Below are 26,967 nucleotides of genomic sequence, written 5' to 3'. Positions count from 1 at the left end.
TTTCTTTTCAACTCCTATGGCATGGTTAAAAGTTATTTTTTCATCCCTATTACTTTTGGGATATTACTAGCACTTGTTTTGCCATCCAGCTTGTCCTTTTGCAAGAGGATTGTGAACACCACAGCAGGGTTTTTTTATACTTTCCTTCATTAAATAAGATTTGGTTCCTCTGATCCCCTAATCAGAAGCACATTAAGTAGAATGAGGTGTACTCTGGTTGGAATTCAACTGACACTGGAATGGAATGACTGTCAGACATGTAGAGAAGCTGATTTTTATAAAACTATGCAGTGGTCTGTTAATTTTTGCCAGCGCTGTATATACATATTTTTTAATTCCCTGAGAAAACTTTTTGCTAATGTATACATAGACTTTACTAACACTGGCAATAACCGCTGACTTTTGAGAGACACAGCTACATGCTGGGTCTGCTAGGCTTCTATTCCCACTAAAGGCCACACTGTGGAAAGAGCTTAGCAGAAAACCCTCTAAATAGGAACCGAAGACTTGTCTACAGTGCCTACTGCCAGGAGATCGCTGCTTTTTACTGCTGTCATGCACCAGAGAGTAGGGTTATTCTTCCCAAGAGAATTCCCTAATTAGGCATATGGCAAATAGCTAGCTAATAGACTGATATATTTATAACTGGAGGTTAAATTTCAAACAGAGGTCCCAAAGCTCATTAAAGGGATCTGACAGCAGCATAATGTAGGGTAGAGAGCCTGATTCCAGAACTTGCTGAGCAGTTAGCTTTAGTTTCAGTACAATCAATGTTTTATCAGTAGGAGATTAGCACTGTAAGACTAGGTGTGGAGTGCAAGTTAGGCCAGCTATTTGGCAGCTTGCTGACTAAGTACAGTGTACACAGAGATCTGTCAATCAGTGGTGTGGGCGGGGTCATACAGGGCTCAGCATTCTGAGCACTGCTATGTCTACAGAAGAAAACAGGAATTCTATCAAAACTGTTCCAAGCAGTCTAGTAAATGACAAATCCCTCAAATCAGTCTCTCTTTCTTTATATCATGCAGCCCTCCAACTCCATAGCAAATATCTGCTGACAGATTCCCTTTAAGGTTGCAAGCCATTTTTCCATTCAACAGGTCACTCTTAATATTCCAAAGAAAGTTACCTAATAAATACACTCACTGGCCACTTTATTAGGTACACCATGCTAGTAAGGGGTTGGACCCCCTTTTGCCTTCAGAACTGCCTCAATTCTTCGTGGCAGAGATTCAACAAGGTGCTGGAAGCATTCCTCAGAGATTTTGGACCATATTGACATGATGGCATCACACAGTTGGCGCAGATTTGTCGGCTGCACATCCCTGATGCGAATCTCCCGTTCCACCACATCCCAAAGATGCTCTATTGGATTGAGATCTGGTGACTGAGGAGGCCATTTGAGTACAGTAAACTCATTGTCATGTTCAAGAAACCAATCTGAGATGATTCGAGCTTTATGACATGGCGCATTATCCTGCTGAAAGTAGCCATCAGATGTTGGGTACATTGTGGTCATAAAGGGATGGACATGGTCAGCAACAATACTCAGGTAGGCTGTGGCATTGCAACGATGCTCAATTGGTACCAAGGGGCCCAAAGAGTGCCCAGAAAAAATTCCCCACACCATGACACCACCACCACCAGCCTGAACCGTTGATACAAGGCAGGATGGATCCATGCTTTCATGTTGTTTACGCCAAATTCTGACCCTACCATCCGAATGTCGCAGCAGAAATCGAGACTCATCAGACCAGGCAACGTTTTTCCAATCTTCTACTGTCCAATTTCGATGAGCTTGTGCAAATTGTAGCCTCAGTTTCCTGTTCTTAGCTGAGAGGAGTGGTACCCAGTGTGGTCTTCTGCTGCTGTAGCCCATCTGCCTCAAAGTTCGACGCACTGTGCGTTCAGAGATGCTCTTCTGCCTACCTTGGTTGTAACGGGTGGCAATTTGAGTCACTGTTGCCTTTCTATCAGCTCGAACCAGTCTGCCCATTCTCCTCTGACCTCTGGCATCAACATGGCATTTCCGGCCACAGAACTGCCGCTCACTGGATTTTTTTTCTTTTTCGGACCATTCTCTGTAAACCCTAGAGATGGTTGTGCGTGAAAATCCCAGTAGATCAGCAGTTTCTGAAATTCTCAGACCAGCCCTTCTGGCACCAACAATCATGCCACGTTCAAAGGCACTCAAATCACCTTTCTTCCCCATACTGATGCTCGGTTTGAACTGCAGGAGATTGTCTTGACCATGTCTACATGCCTAAATGCACTGAGTTGCCGCCATGTGATTGGCTGATTAGAAATTAAGTCTTAACACACAGTTGGACAGGTGTACCTAATAAAGTGGCCAGTGAGTGTATATGGCCAAGTGTTACTTACTCTAGTGTTAAGTGATAGTCTGGAAATACCTTAAGTTCTAGCAGATAGTACCACTAGTATTGCAGCTCTCAACAGCTATGAAATCACTAGCAGATAGCCTGAAAATCAGATGTTCCTTCTTGGCCATGGGTTGCAGAGGCCCCTTTTGCTTTCAGTGAGATTTTTATGCTGCAACATTTCTGCACCCATTAAGTAAGGATTCTACATTTACCATGCTTTTGCTGGCTGTTTTTGCAGCCACAATAGATTTCTATGGGGCCACAAAATCGGCCCGCAAAAATTCTGCGGTGCGCCGTGTGCCGTATTTGCGGCCGTGAAAAAAGATCGAGCCTGCTCGATCTTTTTTATGGCTTACGGACACGGCCCCCATTGAAAATCAATGGGGCCTCAAAAACAAACAGAAGTTTGTTTTTGCGGTGCACCGTCACCTCCGGTTTCGCGGAACGCCGTTTTTTTTCCAATACTTCTTCCATAGTATTGGAAACCTTAAAAACGGCGATCCGCTGTTGTTGAGGATGACCGTGAAAATTGCGGCGATACGACCCGCAAAAACGGGCCGCGAAAAAAAACGGTAATTGCAAAAGAACCCTAAAATGGGTTAATTGCATTTTTCAAAAAATAGGTAGGGTAAAAAAATCACCAAAAACTCATTGTGAAAACGTAGCATAAGGTCACACACACACGTTAACTATTTGGTCAGTTTTTTACCTCAGTATTTGTAAGCCAAAACCAGGAGTGGAACAATCAGAGGAAAAGTATAATAGAAACATGTCACCACTTCTGGATTTATCACCAGCTCCTGGTTTTGGCTTATAAATACTGAGGTAAAAAACTCGACAAACACTGATCGTGTGCACATGGCCTAATAGAAAAACGTCACCACTTCTGGATTTATCACCCATTCCTGGTTTTGGCTTACAGATACTGAGGTAAAAAACTCACCAAATACTGAACAGTGTACACATGGCCTAATAGAAACACGTCACCACTTCTGGATTTATCACCCACTCCTGGTTTTAGCTTACAGATACTGAGGTAAAATACTGACCAAATACTGAACGTGTGCACATAGCCTAATAGAAACACGTCACCACTTCTGGATTTATCACCAGCTCCTGGTTTTGGCTTATAAATACTGAGGTAAAATACTGACCAAATACTGAACGTGCGCACATGGCCTAATAGAAACCCGTCACCACTTCTGTATTTATCACTCACTCCTGGTTTTGCCTTACAGATACTGAGGTAAAATACAGACCAAATACTGAACGTGCGCACATGGCCTAATAGAAACACGTCACCACCACTTCTGTATTTATCACCCACTCCTGGTTTTGGCTTATATATACTGAGGTAAAATACTGACCACCTACTGAACAGTGTGCACGTGGCCTTATACTTCTGAACATGAAGAAACAAGAACCCAATATATCTAGATTTATAACCAGCGTTTTCTAGAGCATTGGCACAGTCATAAAAACGTCCTACAGAATGGCAGAAGTCCCTGCAGAAGTTCTTACCACTGGAAAGTAAGTAAATCTTACTTCTTTCTTTGAATTGAAGGCTACTCCTGCAGCGTCTCATACGGTATAAAGCCAATTCTAAAGGCAAGCTCTCTTCATGGCTCGGACAAGTGTTTGAGATCTATGATTACATTTCTCTGAAATGAGGCATTGTGGCTGTGCTGCTATTCACCGCGCGTTCTCTTATGGAGTGTGCGGCAATAATCCTATGAGCTCTTCATCTTATGTTAACCTTTTAAGCATGAAATGCACGATCTGTGCCAACAGTAACCACATCTGTCCATAGATTCCTGTAGGAATCGCAGCTATGAAGGTCCAACTATGGTGCTACAGAGCAGAGGATCAGTAAACAGCAAAGTAAAAAAAAAACCAACCGCATATATTATGTACATGTGTATGTTCGATTTGAAAGGGAAGCTATCATTAGAAAATTACATATTGTATAACTGAGTTTTTGTGCTGCATGCATTTTTTGTTTTTAAAATTGGAATGTTATTTTCATATCACAATCTTTGAAAAAAAAAAAAAACTCTTCACGACATATGACGTTAACTTACGTCATATGTCATTACCCTGTGCTTGACGGGGACTCGCCATCATCTTTCCTGGCAGATGATGGCTCAGTTATTCAGCCATCATCTAAGGCCATGTGCACATGTTTTTTCTTCCGTATTAGTAAGCCGAAACCAGGAGTGGAACAATCAGAGGAAAAGTATAATAGAAACACGTCACCACTTCTGTATTTATCACCCACTCCTGGTTTTGGCTTACAAATCCTGAGGTAAAATACTGACCAAATACTGAACGTGTGCACATGGCTTAATAGAAACACGTCACCACTTCTGTATTTATCACCCACTCCTGGTTTTGGCTTACAGATACTGAGGTAAAATACTGACCAAATACTGAACGTGTGCACATGGCCGAATAGAAACACGTCACCACTTCTGTATTTATCACCCACTCCTGGTTTTGGCTTACAAATACTGAGGTAAAATACTGACCAAATACTGAACATTGTACACGTGGCCTAATAGAAACACGTCACCACTTCTGTATTTATCACCCACTCCTGGTTTTGGCTTACAAATACTGAGGTAAAATACTGACCAAATACTGAACATTGTGCACGTGGCCTAATAGAAACACGTCACCACTTCTGTATTTATCACCCACTCCTGGTTTTGGCTTACAAATACTGAGGTAAAATACTGACCAAATACTGAACATTGTGCACGTGGCCTAATAGAAACACGTCACCACTTCTGTATTTATCACCAGCTCCTGGTTTTGGCTTACAAATACTGAGGTGAAATACTGACCAAATACTGAATGTGTGCACATGGCTAATAGAAACACGTCACCACTTCTGTATTTATCGCCCACTCCTGGTTTTGGCTTACAAATACTGAGGTAAAAAACTCCCCAAATACTGAACAGTGTGCACATGGCCTAATAGAAACACATCACCACTTCTGTATTTATCACCCACTCCTGGTTTTGGATTACAAATACTGAGGTAAAAAAACTCACCAAATACTGAACGTGTACACATGGCCTTACAGCCGCAGATGAGGCGGAGCAAAGCACGGGCTGAGCTTCAAAGGAGACCATGTGATATACTATATACTCCATTACTGCGATATTGCAGTATATAGTATAAGCGATCAAAGGATCACAGGTGAAAGTCTCTTAGGGGGAATAAATAATAAAATAAGGTAAAAAAAAGAAAAAAAGTAAATAAAAAATATAAAAAAAATAAAAGTTTAAATCACCCCCCTTTTCCCAGTTGTAAAGTAAAGAAATAAAAAAATACTAAGAATGGTTTTTAACAGGGTTAAAATGCAAAGTACCACATCTGGGCGATAAAAATGAATAAACATATACAGAATGGGAGGAATAGGGCTAAGCAACAGCACGTGTGAAAAAGACTTGGGTATACTAATAGATCACAAACTAAACATGAGGCAACAGTGTGATGCAGCAGCAAAAAAGGCAAATGCAATTCTGGGATGTATTAACAGAAGCATACAGTCTAGATCACGTGAAGTCATTATTGCCCTCTACTCCTCTTTGGTCAGACCTCATCTGGAATATTGTGTCCAGTTTTGGGCACCACATTTTAAAAAAGACATCAACAAACTGGAGCAAGCTCAGAGAAGAGCGACCAGAATGGTGACCTGTCTGCAAACCCTGTCTTATGAGGAACAGTTACAGGACTTGGGAATGTTTAGCTTGCAAAAAAGAAGACTGAGAGGAGACTTAATAGCCGTCTACAAATATCTCAAGGGCTGTCACATTGTAGAAGGATCATCTTTATTCTCATTTGTACAAGGAAAGATTAGAAGCAATGGGATGAAAATGAATGGGAGGAGGCACAGATTAGATATTAGAAAAAAACTTTTTGACAGTGAGGGTGATCAATGAGTGGAACAAGCTGCCATGAGAAGTCGTGAGTTCTCCTTCAATTTAAGTCTTCAAACAGAGGCTGGACAGACACCTGTCTGGGATGATTTAGTGAATCCTGCTTTGAGCAGGGGGTTGGACCAGATGGCCCAGGAGGTCCATTCCACCTCTATCATTCTATGATTCTATGATTCTATCATCAATATGTCATACGTAGCCCCAAAAAGTAGGAATGAAATCTACATTTTGGCATACAAAAAACAAGCCCTCATACAGCTCAATCGACATAAAAGTAAAAAAGGTATGGCTCTCAGGAAATGGCAGCCCAATAACATTTTTTGTTACAAATTTAGGAAGTTTTGAAGATTCTTAGAAGTTTGGTATCGCTGTAATCGGACTCACTTGAATAATCATGTCATTCAAAAATAAAACGTCCCAAAAAATACAAGTCCTCATATGGCTATGTTGGCAGAACAATAAAAAAGTTGTGCCTCATGGAAGAAGAAGAGGATGATATACAGTAAAAGCACAAAAATGAAAAATCGGCCATTCCTAAAGGGGTTAAATCTCATAAGAATATACTCATCAATAACATTTTATCATAAGAGAAACTGCAATCCGCTAGGAAAAGCACACTCACTTGTTTCTGCTCTTCGCCCAGGCTGTCCCACATAGAAGCAACAATTTTGGACACGTCTCCAAATGTGGCATTGGGGTTCTGTCCCTTGATCGCTGCTTGTGTGTCCCTAAAAAATAGGGCATAGGCCGAGACAGGTTTCTGGGGCTCATTTGGATCCTTCTTCTTCTTTTTCTTCTGGTTTTTTGGCTTTTTACCCAGATCAGCAGAAGGTCGTTTCTCTCCAGCAACCTGCAAACAGACACATTGTTGTTCCATTGTGGCTTGTAAGCTGTTGAGAGACCTAAATATATGATGAGCACTACTACAGCACAGCACTTTTTATTGCAGATCTGGAGTGGTGCTTCGAATGTAAGTTCCCTGCCCCTGGTCTTGTACTCACCTGCCTCTATACTCAACTTCTATCGGAACCGCTCCGGTTGGTCTTCAGCAGGTTGTGACCTGCTGGATCACTCCAGGGTTTGCTGGGTGAGCCAGAAGTCACTTTTTAATGCAAGTCTGTAAGAGGCACGTTCTCAAAGACTTATATTGAGAGCTTGTGAGTGTTACTTCTGACTCCCGGTCAATCAGAATTTGTGGTCACAGGATGGCACCATGGGACCGGAGTGGTGCCAATAAACAGTGAAGACGGTGGCAGGGTAGTGGAAGACTAGGGTCAGGGATCTTAGGTTAGTAGCACCACTCCAGCACTGAAAATAAACACCCCAAAAAATGCTGGAATGGTGCTTTCAAACAGGGTTCTCTTTGTGAGACTACCTCTTCAATACAAAACTAAATACAAATGGGAACTGGCCAAATCAGACCTTTTTTCTAACACCTAAATAAATTAAATGTGTAGAACTAATGGCTGATTAGGTGCAAAGGATTATATACTGTATATATACTGTAATTTACACACATATATATTTATATATTTATCGATACTTAAATTCTGTCTATTTGCACACTACTAGAAATTGTATATAAAACTGTTTACCTTATAGTGGGAGTCTGTGTCCTCCTCTTGGGTGGAGCTCGAAGGTGAGGGTGTAGCCGATTTACTACCAGGTGGAGAGGGTGATCCGTGAGTAACTCCACTCCTCATTCCCATTTGGGAGATAAGCTGTGATTGGCTGAGTGCACTCATGTGACTGGGGAGCATTCCAGACCGGTTTATCAAGGAAACTTGATGATTGGGATCGTAAGTGGATCCTTCAGAGTGGACCAGCTCCTGTATCTGACGGGTAGAGATGAAAAAAATATAAAAGAAAATAGAAATATACCTGTTTACCTGCTCAAATATCATTGTTCTCATCATTTTTTCATTGTAAAGTACCATTGTGAGCATTTTCATTGCTATCAATGCTAACCATTAAACCAATATCTTCATCAGTAGAACATTGGGGATGATAGAGTAACTCTAAGGGGTCCATCCATGTAGCCAGCTTATGGATCCATATAGAACTTGTATAAATAGTGCCAAGGATGGAATTGCATCCAATCCTATTGGATCAAGGATAGGATGCTTGTGATGCTTTAGGAAAAGCTTTGCTGATCAAGCATGATGAGATGCCATCCTGTATTTTTCTCTACCAGTATTATGCATTCTTTGGTATACTATAGATTGAGCAAGTTAATAAATTCACTGTAAATCCTGACACCTCAGCCAATGGAACTAAATAGCAATTTACTGCAACTGCATGGATTAGATAAAATATAACCTTTAAGGGGAGTCTGTCACCAGGTTTTTGTTTCCCCATCTGTGAGTAGCATAACGTAGGGGCAGAGACCTTGATTCCAGCATTGTATCCACGCGCACACCACCAATGTTCAGTGTACACAGAAAGCTGCCAGTCAGTAATGGGGGTAGGATTATACAGAGCTCATGAATATACTCGACTACCTGGCAGCAGGTTTACAAGACCTGTAATGATGATCTCCTGCTGATAAAACAGTGTTTTTTTTTCACAACTACAGCAAACAGTCCTGTAAGTGACACATCACTGGAATCAAGGTCTCTGCCCCTACATTATGCTGCTCTCACATTAAGTGGAAGAATTCTAATTCATTGGGTAAAGGCAAATAGTTCTACAATCCAGTATAGGGATTACAGTGCCTACATACTTGCCGTCTTGTATTTCCATAATTACATTACAGTTACTGTATGTACAAGTCAGTGTTTTCTTTGCATTGTCCACAGTGTAATATATACACTAGAAAAAAAAGTATAGAATGATCCTATATACATAGTGATGTAGGACAACTTGGAGAAGTATATTTATTCCTATGTAAATGAAATGACCACCTTTATGGCTCCTGTTACACTGCCCCAATGTGGACTAGAGAAAGGCGTACAGACAGTGACTTACAGATTGGAGTATACTAAGTCTAAAAAATATTTGGAAGCTATTATATCTAATCCAGTGACAGGACTGCTTTCAGAATCATCTTTATATTTGATGCCTTATTTATTTGCTGCTTACTTTTAATAATGAATGATTAAATATATTTTATTTCAATATTTTTTTTTTACTCGCATATATAGTGCGATTAATTGCCAAAGTGCCTTACAAACATAATCACTTTATTATTTAATCTCGTCTTTCTTTTTTCAAGGAATTACCCATTGGGCAAGTTATCGGCAAACCTATTAAGCCTTGTCCTAATTTCTGCTAATGATATTTACTAGACGTTTCCGTATGTATAGAAAGTCCTGCTAAATGCCACTTACTGACGTAATCCATCTCTATCAACTCACATGCTGCATGCGTTGTGGAATCAAGTCTTTAATTATCAATTAACAACTCATTAGCAGCTTGATTGAGCCACAAAATGATGCGAAGTGAGGGAATCATACACAAGACCGCTGATTAGTGTCATTAACGGGGGATGGTCTTAGACTCATTAAATGACAGCATGGTGTAGGAGATGTTACCGCTATTTCTGAAGACACAGGCATGTCTTCTGGCTATAGACTTAGCTGAGATGTCTGGACATTACCATTATGTCAAGCTTACCCCATCCAAAATCTATTGTGATTAGTAATACATCCATATATATGAGCCCTCTATGGTCGTACATGGAGTCGCAGTGGGTCCATTTTTTTCTTTATGGTTCTTTCTTGAGACACCCCAATCTCTAAGCACCAAAATCTGTAGCAGGGACTTCATTTACATTACTGTTGTTTCATTAAAGGGATTTTCCAGGATTCTAATACTGATTACCTATCTTTATGTTAGAGCATCGATTTCAGTATGATGAGGGTCTAATCCCGGCCCCCTATTTTGATTTATGGTGCCTGTTGGAATATGTTTGGTGCAACAACTCCATTCCTGTCTATGAGTGTTTAGTTGCTAAATTTGTATGCTGTTTATAAAGTTAGAACAAAAAAAACTCCCAGAAGTTCACACAGGGAGAGCATGTGTTAGGCATCAGGTTTCTGCGTCTGCTCTGCAGGAATCCAGAGCCTCACATTCTGCGGTCTCCTGCTATCTACCGCAGAGATTATTTTGCAGCAGACTGCTCCAGAGACTAATGCCCCCGTTACACATTGCGATATCGCTAGCAATATCGCTGTAAAGTCACCGATTTTGTGACGTTGCAGCGATATCGCTGCATGTGATACTTACCTCCGACCGGCTCCCCCGCTGGTTATCGCTGATCGCGCGAGAAGCTCCTGGTCCATTCCTCGTCGGCCACTTCCTGCTGGGGCTTCCTGCTGTGGCGACGAGCGACGTGTGGACGTGGGCGGGAGGACGCAGGATCGCCGCGTCTGACAGGTAAGTAGCGATCCCCGACCACCGCTATGTCGCTGGTGAGATCTGCCTGTGTGGCAGCTCACTAGCGACCACCTAGCGATGGACCAGCGATCCTGACCACGTCATATCGCTAGTTGGGATCGCTGGTGCATCGCTAGGTGTAATGGTACCCTGAGTCCCTCTGTGCTCCTACTGGGCATGCTCACGAGGCGATCTCCCATTGGAGATCGGGAGTCATGTGCCCAGGTCCTGCTCCAGATCTCATTGGTCTATCTCGGAGATCTGGAAGGTCCCGCATGGCTATAAAAAGCGCGCATGACCGTTCGGCATGCGCCAGTATAGACTATACTGCTATGTGTGAATGGTAACGGATGTATGATTCTGGCGACTGACTCATTATGAAACCCCTTCCCTTTGATATTACGCATGTGGTTAGGGAATTAGTTTAGTAGTCTGCGCCAGTCAGTGGCAAGCCTTAGGCCACAGTGCACACCGCACCTCTGCGCTAGCGTCCGACATTGCGCTTGCTTTCTAGCTTTGTCGTCGAGCGGCAGTGTCCTACGCCGTGCTGCAGTTGCAGCCCTTCTTGGTGTTCACAGCAGTGACGCCGCACACAAGGTAGGTCTAGAGGGACGCAGCTCCTCTGTCTTAGGTCCTGCTCCTGTGACCAGATACCGTGTGTGCATTTACCTGAAGCCTGTGATACTAACAGGCTCAGCGTTTTTTGTATGTTTATGTTGCAGCGCCTCTGTGTGTGAACAGAGCCAGCTCTGCGCACTTCGGGTGAAGTTGATCCTGTGCATATTATACCGCCATATTGCTCCTCTGTCATTACCTAGCAGCAGTGTACCACCTACTGCACGGTGGACTCCGAGTGGCGAACGCACTTTATTATTTATTTTTATTTAGTGCGTTCCGCCGTTCCTAACAATGTGACTGTCTTTCCTGTTTTCCTGTGTCTGTGGGAAGCAGCCTGCTGTAGATGCTGCACAGATAGAAACACAGAAATTATTTATTCCTGATCTATTAAGCTTATCATATATTGTTCCTGACTGTTTCTGAACAAAGAAGCTCTGTTGTCACACGCTTGGAGAGTATCCTGAATAGTCCACTGCAAACAGTGCCATAGAGAATCAGAAGTGATACAGCTCTGTGTGAAGTGATTACAAGCTTATGGTAGGGGTGTCAGGATCACTAATCTGATAGCGATGACCTTTCATGAGGATAGATAAAGTCTTGGAAAACCACATCTGAGTGCCGGTGGGATATTGTGACCCTAGCACGACTGCTACCTCTATACCTCCTATAGCTAGACTCCTGGAAACATAAACACAATGTATCCAGAAATGTCTATTAGGCTGGAGTCACACTAACCTGCGTAAAATACGGTCAGTATTTTACATGCGTAATACGGATGACAGACCCCTAAACAGTGCTCCGTATGTCATCCGTAATCAAGGTGTGGTCGCGTATTTTGCGCATGTAAGCATCCGTATGTAATCCGTATGGCATCCGTATGGTGAGATTTTCTCGCAGGCTTGCAAAATGGACATATATTGGAGCCCTATGACAGTTTTAATAAAGAAATGAAAGAATAGATATAGACACATAGAATGCATATATATATATATATATATATATATATATATATATATATGTATTCTATGTGTCTATATCTATTCTTTCATTTCTTTATTAAAACAGTCAGTGTGAGTTTACTGTATCGTGCACTGAATTGCCGGCTTTGCTAAAAGACACCGGGTGCGTATTTCTCGCAGGTCACATGTGTGCTCCGTGTGTAATCCGTATTTTTTGCGCACCCATAGACTTGCATTGGCGTATTACGGGCGTAGTACGCTGACAATCGCAGCATGCTGCGAGTGGCACGGAGCGTAGGATACTGAGGAGAAATATACGCCTGGTGCGAGTGACCCCATAGAGAATCATTGGTCCGTGTCTAATGCGTGCTTTTAGCGCCTCTCACTCTCCCGTATTCCTCGCCAGTGTGACTCCGGCCTTACTTCACAACTATCAAGTATGATTATTTTTCAGTAAATAAAAATATAAATATCACTTTAGCAAAAGGTCAGAAAGAGCAAAATTGTGGCTTTTGTTGTCTTCTATAGGTTATTATTGAAACCAGAGAAGAGGTTTTCGGGTATGTGCACACGCAGTGAAATCTGCTGCGTTTCCGCAGCGGTTTTGGCTCTGCGGAAACACAGCAGATTCTGCTGCGTTGTACAGTACCTTTATTTCCAATGGAAAAAAAAAACACAGTGCACATGCTGCGGATTTTTCCGCGGTTTACAATCCGCAGCATGTCAATTGTTTGGTGCAGAAACGCTGCAGTTTTACACCTCATCCATTATGAGGTGCAAAACTGCAGATAAACCGCAGGACTTTTGTCCTGTGGATTTACCTGCAGTTTTCTCTCCAAAATCTACACACCCAAAAAACTACGTGTGCACATAGCCTAAAGGCCCTTTTACATTTAGCGATGCACCAGCGATCCGACCAGCGATCCCACCCGGTCAGGATCGCTGGTGCATCGCTAAATGATCGCTAGTGAGCTTTCATACAGAAAGATGTCACAGCGATTCAGCAGCGACGCAGCGGACGATACTCACCTTTCACACACAGCGATCCAGACGTCCTCCCGCCCGCGTCCACGCGTCGCTGGACGTCACAGCAGGAAGCCCAGCAGGAAGCAGACGACGAGAAATGGAGCTGGACATTCTCGCGCGATCAGCGATGGACAGCGGGGGAGCCGGTCGCTGGTAAGTATCACACATAGCGATATCGCTAGCAATATCGCTATAACGTCACAAAACCAGTGACGTTTTAGCGATATTGCTAGCGATATCGCTTAGTGTAAAACCCCCTTAACTCATCTAAATGTGTCCATACCTCAAGCAATGAAAGATTCTATCAAGAATAAGGTTACAAATTAGTTTATCTACAGTGAACAATTCTTTTTTTTTTTGTATCTTTAATGTTCCATATGGCTATAGAATAACTAAATTGTATTTTTTTGCCTTTAACTATGCTCCAAGAACTGCAAAGCTATGAATTTTTGGAATATACTTTATTAGGTTATGTTCACACTTCTGTTCTTACAAACAGGAACAAATGAAATAATGTAAAAAAAACAACGGATCCGTTTCATTGATTATTGAGGGACCCGTCTGGGCATTAGAATGGAAGAATAGCTTCTGCAGCATGGTGTGGGAGAGAAAAAAGCAAAATACGAAGACGAAGTGTATGAACTTTTTTTACACAAAATTCCAAACTTTGCAATGCCTGGAAGACAATGAAATAAAAAAAGATTTTACTTATTCTTTCGCAATATTCCTTTTATTTTGTTCTTAATTTGTAGGCGACCCAATAAAGAACTTGTTAACTTTTATATATCTTGCTAGTTGACTATTTGAAGTGCTCATAAAATACATAAAAAAAATGCAATAAATGTATTAGGAGCTGACAAATTTGTTAAGAGCCCTGTGCATTTTACATCAGTGTATTTTTTTTTTTACTAGGATGCCATTCTTACAGTGAATATGTCAACAGATTTTTGCTACCTCATCTGAGAGCAGCACGATGCAAGGGCAGAGCCCCTGATTCCAGTGTTGTATCACTTAAGGGGCTGCTTGCTGCAGTTTTGTTAACAGTTACTGTTTTATCTTCTGAAGATTTACTAGTTCTCTAAATGCTGAGCTCGGCATAATCAAGCACATACCACTGTTTGACAGCTTCCTGTGTACACTGTGCATAGGCAGAAAGTTTCCAATCAATGATGGGGCGGGGCTATACAGAGTTCTTGATTATAGAGGATTACATGGCAGCAGGTTTACTAGTCCTCCAGTGATAATCTCCTGCTAATAAAACTGTGATTTTATCTAAACTACATCAAGCAGTCCAATAAGTGACACATCGCCGGAATCAGGGTCTCTTGTCTCTACATTATGCTGCTCTCAGATTGTGGCAAAAACCTGGTGGCAGATTCCTTTGAACAGGGGCATAACTAGAACTGATTGGGCCCCATAGCAAAGTTTTAAATGGGGCCCCCTCAAAGACACACCCCTCCAGGAACTACATTTCCCAGAGGTCCATGCGGCAGGCAGCTCTGCAGAGAGCTAATAGACAGCGAGGGCTCAGGGAAGGGGCAGGACTGAACTAGTCTGAAGCAATACACTCTGTGACTGGCTGCAGGCAGGGAGGCGGGCCCAATATGTGCTTCGCTCCACACAGCAGGCACAGAAGTGCAGCGTAGGCTGCAAAATCATTGTGTACATTTTTTCCACTGGGGCCCCGGATCCCTACACCAGTGGTTCCCAACCTTTTTTGCACCAGGGACCGGCTTCAAGCAAGACCATTCTTCCATGGCCCGGCAGGGTGGGGATGGAGGTGTGACAGGGGTGGGGCTTTGGTCATAAGGGGGCGGGGCTATGGATGCGGTTGTAGTTTAGCAGTGCATACTTATTTAATTATAACATTTATAATCTGACTCAACGCACCATAGGTTTTGAATGAGTGGGAGCACCTGGCTTGTTTGTTTCTCTGTTTCAGTGGGAGCACTGGGCTACGTCTACTGATGACCGTCACTGCTAATGATGATTGGAACCTACAAGGAAATGGAGCATTGAGCACTTAAGAAAAAATGTACTGGAGTACTGTACATGCTGATTATTTTCTAATCATCAGAAAATGTATGTGTGGTTCCCCCCGTCCTGTCCAGCTCTGTGTGGCTTCCCCTGTTGTATGCATGGCTCCCCAGTCCCATCCTTGTATACATGGCTCTGCTCCCACTGTCCCATCCTGTATACATGGCTCCGCTCCCACCCTCCCATCCTGTATACATGGCTTCGCTCCCACCCTCCCATTCTGTATGCATGGCTCTGCTCCCACTCTCCCATCCTGTATGTATGGCTCCCCTGTCCCATCCTTGTATACATGGCTCTGCTCCCACCCTCCCATCCTGTATACATGGCTCTGCTCCCACTCTCTCATCCTGTATACATGGCTCTGCTCCCACTCTCCCATCCTGTATACATGGCTCTGCTCCCACTTTCCCATCCTGTATACATGGCTCTGCTCCCACTCTCCCATCCTGTATACATGGCTCTGCTCCTACTCTCCCATCCTGTATACATGACTCCGCTCCCACTCTTCCATCCTGTATACATGGCTCTGCTCCCACTCTCCCATCCTGTATACATGGCTCTGCTCCCATCCTGTATACATAGCTCCGCTCCCACCCTCCCATCCTGTATACATGGCTCTTCTCCCACTCTCCCATCCTGTATACATGGCTCTGCTCCCACTCCTCTCCCATCCTGTATGCATGGCTCTGCTCCCACTCTCCCATCCTGTATGCATGGCTCTGCTCCCACTCTCCCATCCTGTATACATGGCTCTGCTCCCACTCTCCCATCCTGTATACATGGCTCTGCTCCCACTCCTCTCCCATCCTGTATGCATGGCTCTGCTCCCACTCTCCCATCCTGTATGCATGGCTCTGCTACCACTATCCCATCCTGTATACATGGCTCCGCTCCCACCCTCCCATTCTGTATACATAGCTCTGCTCCCACTCTCCCATCTTGTATACATGGCTCTGCTCCCACCCTCCCATCCTGTATACATGGCTCCGCTCCCACTCTCCTATCCAGTATACATGGCTCTGCTCCTACTCTCCCATCCTGTATACATGGCTCTGCTCCCACCCTCCCATCCTGTATACATGGCTCCCCTGTCCCATCCTGTATGCATGGCTCTCCTGTCCCATCCTGTATGCATGGCTCCGCTCCCACCCTCCCTCCCTTGTATATATGGCTCTGCTTCCACTCTCCCTCCCTTGTATATATGGCTCTGCTTCCACTCTCCCTCCCTTGTATATATGGCTCTGCTCCCACTCTCCCTCCCTTGTATATATGGTTCTGCTCCCACTCTCCCTCCCTTGTATTGTATATATGGCTCTGCTTCCACTCTCCCTCCCTTGTATATATGGCTCTTCTCCCACTCTCCCTCCCTTGTATATATGGCTCTGCTCCCACTGTCCCTCCCTTGTATTGTATATATGACTCTGCTCCCACTCTCCCTCCCTTGTATATATGACTCTGCTTCCACTCTCCCTCCCTTGTATATATGGCTCTGCTTCCACTCTCCCTCCCTTGTCTATATGACTTCGCTCCCTCTCTCCCTCCCTTGTATATATGGCTCCGCTCGGCTCCCCCATCCTCTCCCATCATACTCACCCTCACGTCGCTGAACTTCCCTCCCGTCGCTGAACTTCCCTCCCTGCATCTCGCAGCGCTTCAGCTTCTTCCTGTGCGGAGTGGTCACGTGCTACCGCTCATTAAGGTGCATGAATATGGACGCCACGCCTATGGGAGAGGAGTGGCGTCCATATTCATTACCTTAAATGAGCGGTACACTTGACAGTTCAGCGCTGGAATCTGGATGAAGCCGCCGAGCCGACAGGGACCGCTATGCAGGGTGAGTATCAGCTGCTATACAGCCGCTGGCTCCCCTTGTGCCTGCGGATCGGCAAGAGCATGGCAACGGCCCGGTGCTGGGCCGCGGCCCGGTGCTTGGGGTAATTAAATTGCACTACCGGGTAGCGCCGATCGGAGCCGGGGACCCAGGCGGCGGGCCCCTATATGGGCCGGGCTCCAAAGCAACCGCTTCGGATGCTACCCCGGTAGTTACTCCCCTGCCTTTGAAGTAAATCTACACCTACATCCATGTTAGCGCAAGGTACTAGTATATGGCAGTCCAAATTCTGCAGAAGCCTTGGTTGACTTTAGCTTCCTTTACTGCCCATGGCAGCCTCTGCTGTGAAGTGGCCCTCATAAATCTATCAAGTGACAGTGACCTGTGGCCCTGATGAGCAATTAAAGAGCTTTTCTATAGCTTTAACCAATCATTGGATGTGACTGGATGTCCAAGTCTTAGATAAGGTCTCACTACCCAACTCTAAGGGGTACTTCATACTAAGTGAGATCATTAGCGAGATCGCTGAAAAGTCACCGATTTTGTGACGCAACAGCGACCTCGCCAGCGATCTCGCTACGTGTGACACATAGCGGCGACCGGCCCCCTCGCTGGATATTGCTGATCGTGCTCGAATGTCCCAAGCCATTTTTTGATCGTTGGCGTCCCGCTGGCCAGCATGCATCGCTGTGTTTGACGCTGACGAGCAACCTCGTTGGCGACGCAGAACTCATGGACGCAGGCGTGAGTCATCAGAATCGCTGCTGTGTGACAAGGTCCCAACGATCGCCAAGGTCATTATACGAATCGCTGGATCGTTGCTGCGTCGTTGAATAGATCTGCCTGTTTGGCAGCTTACTAGCGACCATGTAGCGATGCACCAGCGATCCTTACCAGGTCGTATCGTTGTCGGGATTGCTGCAGCGTCGCTATATGTAACGGGATCCTTAGTCAATTGTATGGTCAATGATCTTCATATTTCCTGGAAAATTGGAATATTTCTTTTTTCAATGTTATTTTATCTTTAATTTATAGGAATGACAGATATGAAGCCTTGATGGAAATACTTGCATGAACTAAAATTGATTGAAATCTCCAATTCACAATCTCATTAGTGTTAATTCGTCTCGCTACGAGCGGCTTGTATGCAGCAATTTTTATAACAAAGTCTCCCTCTACAAGTTCCCGGTGTAATAGAGGTTTCTTGCGTAGAAGCCGGAGCTGTCTCTGTGTGCAGAGTAATGTCTGCTTACACACAGGTGCCCAGCTGCTATTGTTAAACCAGCAAGCATTTAATTGAAACAAACGACCATGATAATGGTACATTATCTCTGCAGGCTTGAAGCCATAACAGTTTTAATTATTGAGTTAAGAGTCAAACTAATTTATCCGTTAAAATAACAGAAGCGCCTCTGCTCGTTCTGATCAGCTTATTAGAAGTGGGAATATCAGGGGAACAGCAGGACAACGCTGTGAGACAAACAGGGGCTTGTTCCTCCATTCATGAGATGCATGATTTCCAGGACGTAGAATGATTACATTAGCTGGGCTAAGGCTGGTGCCTGCTGTCTAGGCCTGATAAAGCACACCATGGCCCAGGATCAGAGGGCCAGCGGCGCACACCCAGGACATGGCACAAGTAATGATGCCATATTGTTTGACCTGTATAATCAGTAGACACTATATACTGTAAGTACAGATCGACTATAGTAATAACCGTAGGTCTCATGGAGGATGCCGCCCATTTCAGGGGCTGCTTAGCACCTCCACACTCCTAAAAACCTTGCGGAACTCAAGTATATTTTCAATATGTTTGCTAACATCATGCCACATGTGCAGAAAATCCTTGTGCAGGATCTTACTACCCATTAAAATGGGCAAAGACTAACCTAAGAAGAAACATATCATTTTTTGTATTCATGCATGTTTTCTGTATCTTACAGTCCTGCCGAAGCTGGGAAGATTGGGAGGCATGCCAGTTCCTACTAGTGGACCTCTGACTAAGGCCGGGGTCACACTTGCGAGTGCAATGCGAGAAACTCGTGCAAGTCTTAATAGAAATACATGCAGCCGCACACTCCAATCCTGTGTGCCGTGGCAGTGCCGGGTATTGATGCGAGAGACTCGCGCGAGTTTCTCGCATCACACTCGCAAGTGTTAACTTGGCCAAATGGCGGCTTCCTTAAAATTTAAGAAGCGTTTTAGACCCCAGCAAGGTACATGCCTTAATGACCAGTTCCTTAAGGATCTTAAACATGCCTTAATGACCAGTTCCTTAAGGATCTTCTTGATGACCCATTACCACAGTGAGTAATACACAAAAGTTAATTTAGACAAACACAAATTGACCTCTACAATCACAAACATAATCTGGTAGATTAATACTTTATTACCCAGGTCATGATAAAGTCATGCGTCGATAAGATAAAAATACTTGAATGGACACTGGTCAGCAAAGTTTCCAAAAAAATAAATAGTTCAAGCACATATAAGAAATGCTATATCTGCCTATTTGTTCAATTACTGTCTGAGCCACTTTTTTTCCCTTTGGTGTCCTGAACTCATCATTCACTCTGTGAAGCAGCTAAAATCTATCTTCCCTAAAATATGACAGATTGCCAACTCACTGAGGGATCAGATTACAGCTGCCTATTGAAAGAGGTGGGTCAGAGTGAAACAGACAGGGAAGACAGATCCTGCTGCAGCTTTCTAGTAAGTCTTTATCTCACCTCAGTGCTGGATTCACAACCATACTGCTCAGTACTGCTGTATAAAATACTCCATGTTGCCTCTTATTTCTGAACATGTGCTACATAGAGACAAGAGAGCAAGATCTCCTCTTCTCTGTTTTCTAAGACTGGAAGGCTTCACAGCAGCTCATGTCCACCCAGGAGGTCAGTGACATTTGAAAAATAAAAGATAGATCCAGCAGAACAGAAAACTGGTAAAATTGCATTATAAAAGTCATAAAAGGCGCAATAATATTTTTTTCTGCTTTTGTACACATATCGCTAATTCTGATATGTGTACATATTAATAATATGTATAGGATAGGTTTATTCAGAGCAGTTTTGCATGTATAAGTACTACCAAAAGGACAAAGTTATATATATAATTAAAGTGTGTAAGTTGTATTATAAAATGGTACACTTAGGGATTAGACATGCCTCCATAAAACATTGCCTATACTACAAAACTCTAGTAGACAAGTGAATGCAGCCACAAGAAGTTCATAGAACTTTGTGAAGAAGTTCCAGTTGTAGAAAAGAACATTGTCTGAGTTCATAGATTAAGAGACATTTTCAGTTTTACTGTTACAGGTTAATAGAGTTTGGTCAGGAATCAATGGGGTACTGGAATTTCTAAAGAAGGTGATAACAGTGACTTTGTCCCTCTAAATCAGTATCACAGTCCATTCTCTGCTCCTCCTGGCATCCATGATTGCCTTTGTTCAAGCAGAATCATGACTTAGGAGTTGCTGGGTAAGCACTTCCAGCCTGACACTGAGGGTTGATCAGTTGTGCTGTCACCATTGACCAGTAGGCTTATTAACGTATGAGAAAAGGCCCGTTTTCATTGAAGTCTCTCCTGTCTCGCCAAGAACAATCTGTATTCTCCCTGGGAAATAGTCAAGCCTAATTGCCTGACGCGGTAACCACTGCAAATTTGGCAGCCTTTCAAACACACGCAGAGTGATATTTTAATTACCCTATTAATATATACACACTGTTTTGTACAGTCAACCTCTCCAATGCATCAGGCAAATGCTTTACTTAATGAACTGACTCATTAGAAAAGAAGTTTTAGGTTCTTTTTTTTACCAGCTTCTTCTATATTGTGCCTGCCAAAAGCTCCTCCTGAAACACTTATTTCCCACACCAAGATAATGAGCCTTCATGTTTATTTAGCAGCTGAAAGACAACAATATTTCAACCTGAATTCTCAGCTTTACGGGGTTTATGTCAATTTATCTTAGACCGGATTAGGACAGATTTTACACACTTTTATAAGAGTGAGGATAAACATTTGTAGAAAAAAAAAAACCTCCTTAATGGGGTGTTCCCATCCTATAGTGTTATAGCTTATCGCTAGGATATTCCGTAACATTCCGATTACAGGAATCTGACCTTTTGATGGTGCTCCCGACTACCCACTATGCATGGAGCAACGGAGCAACCCCATGTGACTTGGTTTATCTTGTAGATGCCTGTACAGTGGGTGGAAGAAAATGTTTCTGAGGATCAGGACTTAAACAACATTGTACCCACAGGAGGACCTCCACCAATCAGGAAGTGATCGTGCCATCCATGAGTATTATGAGAAAACCCCGTTAGAGACTTTACTAGTGCTTCTCCAAATAACAAAACAAGAACTTCTTCTAAGTGATCTGAATACACAGAAAGACTTGCAAATCATCAACATAGAAATGCCAAAAAATAGTACTTGGGATTTAATCTTGGCTGAAGCACATGGGTGTAATATGGACCCATGTAGCATAAACCCAAAACACGACACTCATCACCTGCTATAGGCCAATTCTCTCCATCTACTTCCGATTTTATAAGGAGGTGGCATGCTCTATCACTTGCTGCATCACGTACGCATTCTCTATACATCTCTAGAACAATTACTTATCCTCATAATGGCACCATATAGTAGCGCAGGGGATTACAGGTTCATAATATGAATCCATAGGGTTTTGGTCAAAAATAGTCCATTATATTATTGGTTTATAAGAACTGTTAGCCTTTATACAGATCAACTATTGAATGATCAACCGTGATGTAACTGAACTTATGATCTTGAGAGATACTCCCATGACCTTGTCTTTCCCATACCACCTTGTCATGGTGACCTTCTGGTGATCCACATGCTTCATTTAAAAACTGCATACTTTGTTTACTTGTGTTATCTTTGTCTAATATTTAAATTTGTTTGGTGATCTGAAACATTTAAGTTTGACAAACATGCAAAAGAATAGGAAATCAGGAAGGGGGCAAACACTTTTCACACCACTCTATGTACTGTTAGCAGCAGTATGAATGAGAAAAAGAAATGTTATATCAGCTCGTCTTATTTCAAATGTCTAACTAGGAGTCCGCTACAGTCGTCACTACACCTGTCCAATCTCATGTTGTCAGCACTGTTGACAGATGGATGTGTGAAAAGAGTTATGCCATCAATTACATTTGTACCTATTATCCATAGTAATATTGTGGGATATGATAGGCAGCAAGTGAACAATGAGTTTTATAATAGATGTGTTTTAAAAGAGAAAATAGGCAAACATAAAGCTCTGAATGACTTTCACAATGACCATATTGTGATTGCTAGATGACAGGGTCAGAACATTTACAAAATTGTAGATCTTTGTGGATGTTCCTGGTATGCAGTACTTAATGGGAACCTGTCACCTGTTTTGGCCGCTATAAGATACGGACACCGCCTTTCAGGGCTCATACACAGCATTCTATAATGCTGTAGATAAGCCCCCAGTTCAACCTGAAAGAGAAGAAAAATAAGTATTATACTCACCGGGGGGGGGGGGGTCCGGTGCAGTCCGGTCCGATGGGTGTCGCTGGTCCGGCGCCTCCCATCTTCTTGTGATGGAGCCCTCCTGCTTGCTTCATCGCTCGCCAGCATCGCACTCCTGTTGAGAGCAGAGCAAAGTACTGCAGTGTGCAGGAAAGGTCAGAGAGGCCCAGCATCTGCACACTGCAGTACTTTGCCCTCAACAGGTCAGAGAAGTACGCCTGAGCTGGAGCGGAATGCTGGGGAGCAATGAAGCAAGTAGGAAGGCGGCATTGCAAGAAGACGGGAGGTGCCGCACCCGCACCCCATCGGACCGGGCCGCACCGGACCGCCCCCCAGGGTGAGTAATGTATAATAAAACTTATTTTTCTGATCTTACAGGTCAGACTGGGGGCTTATCTAAAGCATTATAGAATGCTGTAGATAAGCCCTGAAAGGTAGTGGCCACATCTTATAGTGGCCAAAACAGGTGAGAGGTTCCCTTTGAGAAAAACATAGAAAATATATAGAGGGCCACACCTAAGACCCTTTAAATTCTCCAAATGATCCAAAATAGTGAATGATTTATGACTTCTGGCATACAAATTAGTAAAAAAAAAAGGAACACAAAAAGTCCAGAACTGACAAGCACACCAACAAATAAATGCAAGAGGATAATTTCTGTAAATATTATTATATATAAAAAAATCCCATCAACTCTCCAAACATAAAATGCATTACTGAAAGTTGAGGGGATTTTTTTATAATTATTTATCATCTTGCATTTGTTGGAATGAAGTACCGTATTTTTCGGACTATAAGACGCACCATAAAATGCACAGAAGGAAAATAGGGAAAAAAAATAATGTGCCAAATGGGGGTCCGTCTTACAGTCCGAATTCAGCTTACCAAGGAATGGATTGGCACAGGTGGAGGAGTGGTCACAGGGGTCATTTGGTGGTCCAGGCCGGTGCGGTGGCCTCTGGGAAATCCCATCCCAGGCTGGTGTGGTGGCATTGCTCTGTGTTGCGGTAGTGCTCTGTGCAGTGGCCATGCTCTGTGGGGTGGCTTGGGCTCTGTGGAGCGGCAGTGCTCTGTGCTGGGTCGGTAGCGCTCTGTCCTGGGGCAGCAGCAGCTCTCTGTGCTGCGTAGGAGGCTCTGCCGGCATTATATCAATGCCCGGAAGCCCCTGCAGCTCCGTTGCTGCAATTCGGAGGCCTCTGGGGGTCTCTGGAAGATGGCTGCCGGGGGGGGCGGCGCATGCTGACATTCAGATCTCATCAGACGAGATCTCGGGATGAGATCTCATTGCATAGATTTAAATTTGAGCATGCACTGCCCCGCCGGCCACCTTTGCGGAGGCCACCATGTCACAGCAACGAAGCTGTGGGGCCTTCCGGGCTTTGAAGAAATTCCGACGGAGCCCCCCCAGGCAGCACAGAGCCCTGCTGCCGCCACACCACAAAACCCCAACACCACCGCACCACAGAGCACAGCCACCATTATAGCACAGCCGTACCACAGCCGCATCAGCTTGGGAAGGGAGGCTGCACTGGGAACGTCGCCACGCACCCCTATTTTCCCCCAAAATTTTTTGAGAAAAAAGTGTCTTATCGTCTGAAAAATACGGTATTTAGTACCTACCAAAAATGCTCCATGAAAAGACAACAGGTTAATGGACAAGAGGGTCATGTGTACCCAGGGCTCATAGATCAGTAGGGGTAGAAAAGGCTAGCCTGTGTAGTCCGATTACACAGAAAGGCTACTGTAGCACAAATTGTCTATGATAGTAAAGTGTCGTAAAATATAGTGCAGGGGGCTGCTTAGCAGTATATGCAGAGTATCCATGATGTCCCTTGTTTACCACAAAACACAAAAATTTTCATGTGGATATAAGAAATGGACCAATGAACAATTTAAGAAAGCTTGGTCTGAAGAATCACATCAGCTTTTACATTGTGTAGATTGCCCAGTGCGTGACTTAACTGGGGGAGAGATTGTACAATGATGTCTGTGAAGAAGACAAGCCAACAGTGGCAGTTTATTGTTCCAGGCTAAGTTCTGTAGGAAAGCCTTGGGTTGTTGCCTTCATGTGGATCATAATTTGACATTTAACCCTTAAACACTGTGCTGATCAAGTGAACCACTGATGGCAACACTATTCCTTTCTGGCAGTGGTCTATTTCAGCAGGATAATGCCCCTGCCAAACCACAAAGTTGTCCAGAAATGGTTTGAGGAACATGACAGAGATCAAGGTGATGAGTTGGCCACCAAACTCTCCAGATCACAATCTCGTCTGTGGGATGTGTTAGTAACATAAGTCTGTTTCACGTAGGCTAAAATTTCAGAAGATGTGGTTCTATTATATGCTATTTATATAACCTATTGAATTTGTTTCATTATGTGTATAACATTTCCTTCTTCAATCTACAAAATAATTGAAAAAAAGAAATAATGTGATAAAATCATCCTAATCTTACTCCATCAATTCTGAAGCCGGTTAATCTAATGATCTCCTATTTACTTTTTTTAATCAGAATTTTAAAGCTGATAATCATTTTATTAATCCCCATATAAATAATATATGCCGTTTTATTTGCTCATGAGTTCTCAGGAATATTAGAAGAACTGACAGCGCTTCGCATGGCGATGAAGCCTTCATTGCTTTATGCTAAATTATACAATTAAGTTGCACCTCTTTGCTTTGTTTTTTATGATTTGCTTTCTTCATAAATCTCGTCATTTACAATGCACGGTGAATGTGGCATTAATATAAGTCGCTTACATATTCAAGAGCTGTATTGTCATTGGATTCCAATTAGGCCATATAGATGAAAGTAATAAAATATTCTAAAATACTAAAGAAATCCTGCTCCCAGAAATGTTTCTAGTAATAAAAAAAATAATATATATATATTTTTTAAATAAAATCTAAAGTGGAATTTTTAATATGAAATGTGCCGTCTGGGAATGTAAGAGTTATTAGTGGAGGGGGAGAATATTTTTCATGTTTAGGGTGTGCTGTATATATGAAGCCTGTCAGTGTGTTCACTAGCAAGTTATAAATGGTCCTTACTACTCGGGGCCTTCATGCAAATCCAAACAAATGCAAATTTTCTCCATAATGAAACATATTGAATAAATATTGTAATAAGATTCCTCAGGAAAATGCAAAATTTTATGGCACAAATGTGATATTTCCAAGCACGGGTGGTTCAGTTGCCATTAACTCTTACCCTGCTGAAGGGTAAATAATGGCTTATGAAAAAATATGTCGACTATTTTGGGATTTTTTTTTGGAGTTTGTGCTTTTATGTTGATATGAACAAATGTTTTCTATGGACTTTGAACACATAATGTATGAAAAGAAGAAATATAAATATATATGTATTTTTTTCTTCCCCCCCTGGCCTCCCCCTCATTCATCATCATGTATGTGTGAAACCTCTTTCCCTAGAGATGATAAAAGAATTGAAATTTTTTTTTTCTCTTATCGGTCATCTATTTTCCAAGCTCAAGCCATTACTCTCTCCCCTATGGTTGCCAGGCAACAAGAAATATTAATAGTTGCCTTTATTAGCTTAGCTGTAGCAGGCTCGGCTCCGGGATGAGAAAATTGGAAACATAAACGTGTTACATAAATCTCTCAACCTTTCAGGCTCGGCGTTAGTCTCTGTTTTCATAATGATTTATGGAAGCGATGGTTCATTTATGAGAAAAAGGAGTGTGAAATAAGAAAATGGAACATTACCCCCAAAAGACTGTTTGAAAATAAATAATTGTGGCTGAGCAGTTAGACATGTGGAGAAACATCTCAGGGTCTTTTTTTCTTTTTCAAGGTGTTTTTCAAAAATTCATTTTTTTGGTTTCTTTTCTTTTTTTTCTCATTGGATCCACCAGTTTACGACCATATTACAGGGTTAGTTATGCCTGACTTAATGGCAACACTATGTTTAACATGGTGAAGTGTGTGGCTGAGGGAGAAACACGGTGCCCTTATGGTCAGGAGATGTTTGATAGATATCAGGGTCATCCCTTATGTTGGACGTAAAGGCGCTGACCCGCTAAATATGCTGGATCTCAGAGACCATACATAACCGTTTATTGGCAAAAGTTATTGTGCAATGCATAAATGACAGGTGAAACCAGATAAAAGGTTCAGCTCCATAAAAAGTGACCTTACAACATGGACGTGGGATAATGTGACAATACAGAGAATAAATGACCTAACAGTCGGGGTCGGCGTAACAACATAATTGGGTGTTGATCAAATGTGAC

General features: G+C 43.0%; 1 protein-coding gene across 6 annotated transcripts in view; it reads right to left on the bottom strand.

Annotated features, from left to right (window-relative positions):
* The window catches only part of TOX2 (TOX high mobility group box family member 2), a 180,569-nt gene that overhangs the window by 7,531 nt on the left and 146,071 nt on the right, over positions 1-26,967 (bottom strand). For all 6 annotated transcript variants that reach the window (XM_073555382.1, XM_073555378.1, XM_073555379.1 and 3 more), the window contains 2 exons: positions 7,925-8,164; positions 6,952-7,179 (listed from right to left, as the gene is read on the bottom strand). In XM_073555382.1, coding sequence (XP_073411483.1) covers positions 6,952-7,179; positions 7,925-8,164 — 468 coding nt within the window. The remainder of the gene's footprint in view (positions 1-6,951; positions 7,180-7,924; positions 8,165-26,967) is intronic.

This window comes from Dendrobates tinctorius, unplaced genomic scaffold, assembly GCF_039654945.1.
Source record: "Dendrobates tinctorius isolate UK_male_01 unplaced genomic scaffold, ASM3965494v1 ptg000223l, whole genome shotgun sequence".
Classification (NCBI taxonomy): Eukaryota; Metazoa; Chordata; class Amphibia; order Anura; family Dendrobatidae; genus Dendrobates; species Dendrobates tinctorius.
This window is presented reverse-complemented; position numbering and strand designations above follow the sequence as displayed.